Raw genomic sequence first — 9,097 nt, forward strand, 5'->3', positions numbered from 1 at the left:
GTTCTTAGGTAGGTGATCGCCGCGCGATAGCGTTAGTAGTTCATCCTTGAAAAAATGCGCTTGTGAAAACAGTATGGCTGAGGCTCTGGCCTGTGATAACTCCGCTGCCGTCAGAAATGCCGGTAAAGGGGGTAGAGCGGACTTTCTTAGTCGAAGCAGTTTTAAAGGCCGTAAGCAGTACGCTAGCACTCGAACTAACCGTGTCAGGGTAGAGAGCCTGTTGAGGATATCCGATTTAGGAGGGGCCGGAGGAGTTGGTCGGGTGGTCAGCACGCGCACCTGTCCAGCCTTTGTCAGCCAAAGCTCCCGATCTTGATTGAGCCAGCTCGGACCGAACCACCATTGTCGAAAATTTGGCTAATTCAGTGGGCTTAAAGCCTCGCGAAGCTATGTCAGTGGCATTTTCCTTGGACGGGACGTGGGACCAAGTGGCAGCTGAAAGCTCCGTTTGAGTAAACGCCACCCTGTTTGCAACAAAGGTCTTTCACTGGCGGGGATGCTTATTCAACCAATCCAAAACTATCTGACTATCAGTCCAGGCGTAGACCTTCAGCTGTTAAAACAAGCGAGATTTTTTGAGGTGCTGAATAAGCGAGACGAGAAGAGCTGCTGCGCACAATTCAAGATTAGGAATGCTAATAGTATTGATGGGGGCGACCTTGGTCTTGGACATTAACAAGTGGGTATGACATCCGCCTTCCCCCGTAGTCACTTTTAGATATACTACGGCGGCGTACCCTCTCTTTGATGCATCGGGAAAATGGGATCATGTAGCTCATATTTTTGCCCTGGAGAGGTCCCAACCCATCGATGAATAGTTAAGTCTGATAGGTCAGAGATAGAGCTGATATAGGCATTCCACCTGTTACGGATCTTGACCGGGACTGGGTCGTCCCACTCGCATCGGAGTACCCAGAGATCTTGCATTAGTATTTTAGCTTCAATAATTACCAGGGATACCCATCTGAAGGGATCATACAATCAGGCAATTTGGGCCAGTATGTGACGTTTCACGATGCTTCCCATCGTTGCTTCAAAAAGGTTGAGGTTAAACTTGAACTCGTCCTTCACTGGATTCCACCGTAGCCCTAGGGTCTTCACAGTTTGGCTCTCGTCGATTTGAGCGACTGCATCTCGCGGGAGCAACTCGGTCTGATTAGCGGCCCATTTATCCAGTGCCATGCCTGCGGATTTTAATATTGAGACTAACTCGTTCCTTTTACTTTTGGCTCCAGAGAGAGTATCGTCCCACACAAATATATCGTCCATGTAAACGTTTTCTTTTAGAATCTTAGCTCCGAGGAGAAACCTGGAAATCTCGTTATCAGCAATTTGTAACAGGGTACGTATGGCCAAGAGCGGTGCACAATTCGTACCGTATGTCACCGTAGTAAGTCGATAATCGATGGTACTACTTTCCTGATCCGGGGACCACACGATCCGCTGTTGATCTTGATGAGCGCAGTTAACCCAAATCTGCTGGAACATTTTTACTATATCGGCTGTAAATACGAATTGATACCTACGCCAATCGAGCAGCAGAAGCGAAAGGTCGGTCTGCAAAGGGGGGCCTGGGAGCAGGTGGTCGTTCAGACAGTGATTGTGCGTTTTCCTAGCTGCATCAAAAACTACCCGAACTTTTCGGTGAGCGTTGGATCCAGTCACTACAGCCTGGTGAGGAAGGTACTAAGCCTGTGAGTCGCCAATCTCAGTAGATGATACGTGAGTCATGTGACCAACGACTTCGTAACATTCCATAAATTCTCTATATTGGGTGGACAACCATGGGTCCTTAGTGAATCGCCGATGCTGACTTGACAGAGCGGTAATCGCTGTTTTCCTGGTTTCTCTGCCTATAGGGGGAGTCCCCTCTCTCAGGAGCAGTTGCACAGTGTAACGACCTTCGATGTCTCGTGAATGGGTGGTCTGATATTGGTGTTCACAATTTTCGTCCTCGGGCTTCCCAGACTGATGAGCTTCGGAAAACCCTTCAACCAGCCAAAACTTCTGTAACAGATCGCTCAAGGTATCCTCATAAGTGGCATGTAGAGCTTGGACACGGCCGACGGAGATTAGCGCCACCCGCCTTGCCGCAATAGGTCGTACGGGACCCGATATTATCCATCCCAGGCTAGTGTTTTGAGCGGTTAAGCTTGTAGGCGGAGCTCTCCTAAGGCCCGACCTTAGCAGCCTGCCGTAGACATCGGCTCCGAGGATGAGATCTACAATTCCCTTGCGCATGAACATCGGGTCTGCTAAATCTAGTCCATCCAGAACCTGAGGGGGTAGTTCATGGAGGTCCTGTTCTGGAATATTAGACGTGAGGCGAGGAAGAACCAACGCCGGAACATCAAGGTGGAAATTGGGAGAAATAATGGATCGAATCTTGACCGTCACGAGAGCCTTGGCTACTGCTGCTTGCGAGTCTCCCACCCCTTGAAGCGCCACCTGAATAGGCGTTCTCGGTAAATTCAGCAATTGAGCTAAAGATTCCGTTACGAAGGAGGTTTCGGCTCCTTGATCTAACAAGGCTCTAGCCCTTGAAGTGTGTCTATTAGGGCCGGTAACGTCAACCTGGGCAGTGGCTAGGATCACAAGAGAGTTCACCTTTGGGAGGCTCGTTGTAAAGGTATTTGCTTTGATTCCAGAGCCCCCTGTGGCAGAGTAGGAAGGTTTGCCTTCTGGCAATGGTCGATTGGAGTCAAAGTGCCTTGGAGGGTCATTATGGAGAAGGGTGTGATGCTTTTCCTTACACGTTACGCATCGAACAAGAGATTTACACGCTTCAAAATGATGGTTGCCTAAGCAATTAAAGCACAGCCCGAATTATCGTGCATCATTTTTTCGTTCGTGGACAGACCTTGACTTAAACTTAGGGCACTTCCAGATTTGATGGACGCTCTAGCAAACCGGACAGCTCGGACAATGGGTTTTATTTGTTTTCTGAGAAAAGTGTGCCTTGCGAGAAACGATGCTGGCCTTAACCGCGTTTGTTTTTCCTTCTAGACCAGGTTCCACCCCTAACATGGACAGTCCTTGGATCCGATTTTCTACAAAATCGACGAACTCGTTAAAGGTGGAAAATCTATCCAGATTACTTGGGAGGTTATCGCCAGCCCTAGTCACCGTCCGGCGATCTCTGACGCTCAATTCCTGCTCGGGTTGGCTTGAGAGCTCTGCTGGGCCAAAAAACAGATGGACGTTGCTCGTCAATTCACTCGGGCTTGAGAGTGTGGTAATATGGCGGATGGCCACTGCGTGGCCTGGAAACCTTAGACACAAGAAGAACAGCATCTCAGGCGTTGTCTATGCAGCACATGTAGTGTCACTCGGGAGAACAGCTCCCTTGCCCTGCGAGGAGGGACAGCCTCCAGAAGCAGCTCTTTGGGGGGACAGCTCCCGATCAATGGCAAAGACTTTAGCTCTTTGTTTCCGAGGGCGCAAAATGGCAGGAAAGTGCGATCGCGCGTGATGCGCTTCGTTCACGTCAACTTAAGTGTGCTCCGTTACACAGCTACAGCTCCTGCTTGCTTGAACTTCGTGTCGCTACTGCCAGTCCCCCACGCATTCTCCCTTCTCTCTCTCTCTCTCCTCCCTCTCTCTTTTCGGTCCTACCTAGCCCCTCCTACCTATTCGCTTTGTTGCCTGCTCTTCCTTTTCTAATCCGAACAGTCTCATCATACCCTAAACGTTAAAAGCTCAGATGGCTAGAGTAGAAAAATGAATTTTAGTTTTGCGGCTCCGGGTTCTAATCTCACTTGGAGCAAATTTATTTTATTTTTTTTTTTTTTTATTCCAACATTACTTTAAATGTTTCATACTTTTTTTTATGATTACTTACGTATTTTGTTTTATCAGTAACTTAAAAAATTTTTTAAGTGAAAACTTTTTATGGCGCGTTGGGCACTTTTGTGGGTGAGCATTTTCAGCCGTTCTCGCGACAGACGAGATTTTACACAGATATACTCCGCGTGTATTCTTATAATATATGTATACTGTACGCGCTCTTTGCATGGGCATTCGTTCGTGCTCTCGTGACAGATGAGATTACATACCTATATGTATACTCAGAGTGTATAGAGATGCTATACGCAGCAGCGCTCTCGCATACCTATACACTCTGAGTATACATATAGGTATGTAATTTCGTCTGTCGCGAGAGCACGAACGAATGCCCATCATTACGTGCTCCCTGCCTTAGACACAGAAGAGGTGTTGGCTTAGAGTGACTCGATCGCGCTTATATATGAATCGTGCGAGATATTCGCCGCTTGACGGGAGCGAATATCAGGGGCTTGGCCACCTGGCGAGTAGAGCCTTAAGCGCGAGAGATGTGAGACACCACATGATTACATACATAAATAGTATACCAAGAATTCTTTCGCAATTGAATTTCCGCGCCTACTGTCTGTTGAAAAAATCATACAATTCTGAATTCAAATTCTCGCACGAAGTAGTTCTCGGTGGGATCCAGTCAGCGGCGCTATGTGCGATAAAGAATGAACTGTGAGCGTAAAATAATGCTCAGACCAACGCTGATACGCAGTCTTTGCATGGGCATTCGTTCGTGCCCTCGCGACAGACGAAATTAAGAGTTTCTTATATTTATTTTATAAATGAATATTAAACGGAAAATTTATTTATTTAAATATTTCATTTGACTTGTGTTGCTGCTATAGTATTGTGTTAAAAAAATTGATAAATTTTGTATTTACTATTTACTAATTTTTACTCATTTAAATAAAACCACTTTCTTCGAATATAGTTTCTATATTATTATACTTCATGTCCATTCAAAAAGTGTCCACATTGCTTTGATAAACTTGATTATTTATGTACAATTTCTCATGTCGCGAGCGCTGCTGAAAATGCTCACCCAAAAAAGTGCCCAACGCGCCATAAGTTCAAGTTTTCACTTCTGCCTGAACTCCTGGAGTGCTACTTGTACTTGGTTTTTTTTCCATTATTGGTACAGGATCCTAAAAAATTTTTTTTCCATCCATGGCTAAAAAATTATTTAACGCATCAAGTTAAAACTTTTCGAGTAAAGTTGATCATTCATTCAACAACAAAAAAAAAAAACATAATTGTCAAGTTGTTGAAATTTTTTTTTTTACTTATTAAAAAATGACAAGCTTAACGCAATTAACATATTTTTTTGCTTAATTAACGAACGAGCGCCTTTATCCCAATGATCCAGTGCGCTCAATTGTTCTTCACTTTAACGATAAGTGAAATTATTGACTATTAAATAAAGGCATTCACCACAACGACGGAGTATGCTTCAATATTTTTTGTACTAAGTAATATTATTTAATAATATATTAAACACCTTTACCCGAACGCTCCATTGTACTGATATCTTTATCTGTTAATTTACGTTTTTTTACTATTAATACAGAGCTTAACGGCAACAATACGATAAAGCTTAAATTAAATCTCTTGCTTCGAAACTTTACGATAAACGTATGTAACTTTAAAACTTATTATACCCTTAGCGTTGAAAGCTCAAATGGCTAGAGCAGGAGGGTGAATTTAAGTTTTGTGGCTCCGGGTTCTAATCTCACTTAGAGCAAATTTTTTTTTTTTTTTTTTTATTATTTTAACATGACTTTAAATGTCCTTTTTTTATGATGACATACGTATTTTGTTTCATCAGTAACTAAACAGATTTTTTTTTCTCGAATATTGGTACACGATTCAAGATAATTTTTTTCCATTTATTGCTAGAAAAATTATTTAACGCATTAGGTAAAAACTATTCAAGTGCGGTTGATCATTTATTTAACAACAACAAAAAAAACATAATTGTCAAGTTATTAATAGTTTTTTTTTCACTTTTTAGAAAATGACAGGCTCAACGGAGTTAACATTTTATTATGCTTCAATTATGACCGAGTGCCTTCATCCCAATAATCCAGTTCGCTTAATTGTTCTTTACTTTTACGATAACTGAAATTATTAAATAATAAATAAAGGCATTCATCACAATGACACAGTACGCTCAAATATTTTTTGTACTAAGTAATATTATTTATTAATATACTGAACACCTTTACCCGAACGCGCAATTGCACTGATATCTTTATTTGTTAATTTATATTTTTTCTTCATTAATACATAGCTTAACGCAAATAATACGATAAAGTTTTAATTAATTCTCTTGCTTTGAAACTTTACGATAAACATATGAAACTTTTAGTCTCATCCTACCCTAAGCGTTAATACCTCAGATAGCTAGAGCAGGAAGGTGAATTTTAGTTTTCCGGCTTTGGGTTCTAATCTCACTTAGAACAAATTTTTTTTTTTTTATTTCAAGATGACTGTGGAAGTTTCATATTTTTTTTTTTATGATTACTTTCGAATTTTGTTATATCAGTAACTAAAAAGATTTTTTGTCCAGTATTGGTACACGATCTAAGAAATTTTTTTTGCATTCATGGCTGAAAAAATCATTTTATGCATTAAATAAGAACTTTTCAAGTGCAGTTGATCATTCATTTAACAACAAAAAGAAAAACATAATTGTCAAGTTATTAGAATTTTGTTTTTCACTTTTTAAATATTGACAAGCTTAACGCAATTAACATATTATTATGCTTTCTTAATAAATGAGCGCCCTTATTTTAATAATCCGGTGCGCTTAATTGATCTTCACTCTAACAATAAAAAAAATAATTAATTATTAAATAAAAGAATTCACCACGACGACAAAGTACGCTTAAATATCTTTTTTACTAAGTAATATTATTTACGAATATATTTAACACCCTTACCCAAACGCTCCATTGTACTGATATCTTTATTTGTTAATTTATATTTTTTCACTATTAATACAAAGCTTGACGGCAATAATACGATAAAGGTTTAATCAAATCTTAAACTTCAAAACTTTTCGATAAACATACGTAACTTTAATACTTGTCATACCCTAAGCGTTAAAAGCTTAAATGGCTGGAGCAGGAGGGTGAATTTTAGTTTTGCGGCTCCGGGTTCTAATCTCACTTAGAGCAAATTTTTTTTTTTTTTTTTTTTTTTTTATTTTAACATTACTTTAAATGTTCCTTCTTTTTATAATTACTTACGTATTTTGTTTCATTAGTAACTAAAAACATTTTTTTTTCTCTAATATTGGTACACGATCAAAAATAATTTTTTTTCTATTTATGGCTAGAAAAATTATCTAACGCATCCAGTAAAAACTATTTAGGTGCGGTTGATCATTTATTCAACAACAAAAAAAAAAAACATAATTGTTAAGTTATTCAAATTTTTTTTCTACTATTAAAAAAATGACAAGCTCAACGCAATTAACATATTATTATGCTTCAATAATTACCGAGTGCCTTTATCCCAATAATCCAGTGCGCTCAATTGTTCTTTACTTTTACAAAAAGTGAAATCATTTAAAATTAAATAAAGGCATTCATTACAACGACACAGTACGCTCAATTTTTTTTTGTACTAAGTAATATTATTTACTAATATACTGAACACCTTTACCTGAATGCTTAATTGCACTGATATCTTTATTTGTTAATTTATATTTTTTCACCATTAATACATAGCTTAACGGCAATAATACAATAAAGTTTCAATTAAATCTCTTGCTTCGAAACTCTACGATAAACATATGTAACTTTTAGTCTCATCCTACTCTAAGCGTTAATTGCTCAGATGGCTAGACGAGGACGGTGAATTTTAGTTTTCCGGCTTTCAGTTCTAATCTCACTTTTTTTTTTTTCATATTCCAACATGACTGTGAATGTTTCATATATTTTTTTTATGATTACTTTTGTATATTGTTAAATCAGTAACTAAAAAGATTTTTTTGTCCAATATTGGTACACGACCTAAGAAAATTTTTTTTCCATTTATGGCTAAAAAAATCGTTCGACGCATTAAGTAAGAACTTTTCAAGTGCAGTTGATCATCCATTTAACAACAAAAAGAAAAACATAATTGTCAATTTACTAAAATTTTGTCTTTCACTTTTTAAATATCGACAAGCTCAACGCAATTAACATATTATTATGCTTTCTTAATAAATAAGCGCCCTTATTCCAATAATCCGGTGTTCTTAATTGTTCTTTACTTTAACGATAAAAAAAATAATTGATTATCGAATAAAAGCATTCACCACGATGACACAGTACGCTCAAATATCTTTTTTACTAAGTAATATTATTTACAAATATATTTAACACCCTCACTCAAACGCTTCATTGTACTGATATCTTTATTTGTTAATTTATATTTGCTTACCATTAATACATAGCTTAACGGCAATAAAACGATAAAAATTAAATTAAATCTCTTGCTTCAAAACTTAACGATAAACATATGTAACTTTTAGTCTCATTATACCCTAAGCGTTAATAGCTCAGATGGCTCCAGTAGGAGGGTGAATTTAAGTTTTGCGGCTCCGGGTTCTAATCTCACTTGGAGCAAATTTTTATTTTTTTACTTTTCTTATTTTAACATTACTTTAAATGTTCCATATTTTTTTTATGATTACTTTTGTATTTCGTTATATCTGTTACTAAAAAGATCTTTTTTGTCTAATATTGGTACACGATCCAAGAAAATTTTTCTTTCATTCATGGCTAAAAAAATCATTTGACACATCAAGTAAAAACATTTCAAGTGCAGTTGATAATCCATTTAACAGCAAAAAAGAAAACATAATCGTCAAGTTATTAAATATTTGTTTCTCATTTCTCCAATATTGAAAAGCTCAATGCAATTAACACATTATTATGCTTTATTAATAAATAAGTGCCTTTTTTTTAATAACCCGGTTCGCTTAATTTTTCTTTACTTTTACGATAAGTTAAATTATTAAATAACAAATGAAGGCATTTACCACAACGACAAAGTATGCTTGAACATTTTTCATACTAAGTTAGATTATTTACTAATATACTGAACACCTTTACCCGAACGCTCCATTGCACTGATATCTTTATTTGTTAATTTATATTTTTTTACCATTTTTACATAGCTTAACAGCAATAATACGATAAAGCTCAAATTAAATCTAAAGCTTCAAAACTTTACAATGAATCTATGAAACGTTTAGTCTCATCATACCCTA

The 9,097-nt window shown here is 37.8% G+C and overlaps 1 protein-coding gene across 1 annotated transcript; it reads right to left on the reverse strand.

Moving 5' to 3' along the window:
- Nucleotides 1–981: 981 nt before the first annotated feature.
- On the reverse strand, nucleotides 982–1,488 carry LOC149375713 (uncharacterized). Its single transcript, XM_089598047.1, has one exon. It carries the CDS (start codon nucleotides 1,486–1,488, stop codon nucleotides 982–984), a length of 507 nt encoding a protein of 168 aa, XP_089454173.1.
- Nucleotides 1,489–9,097: the final 7,609 nt, after the last annotated feature.

The sequence above is a fragment of the Copidosoma floridanum genome, unplaced genomic scaffold (genome assembly GCF_036245765.1).
Source record: "Copidosoma floridanum isolate Cflo_tuat_1 unplaced genomic scaffold, Cflo_Japanese_pri ptg000004l, whole genome shotgun sequence".
In the NCBI taxonomy this organism is placed as follows: domain Eukaryota; kingdom Metazoa; phylum Arthropoda; class Insecta; order Hymenoptera; family Encyrtidae; genus Copidosoma; species Copidosoma floridanum.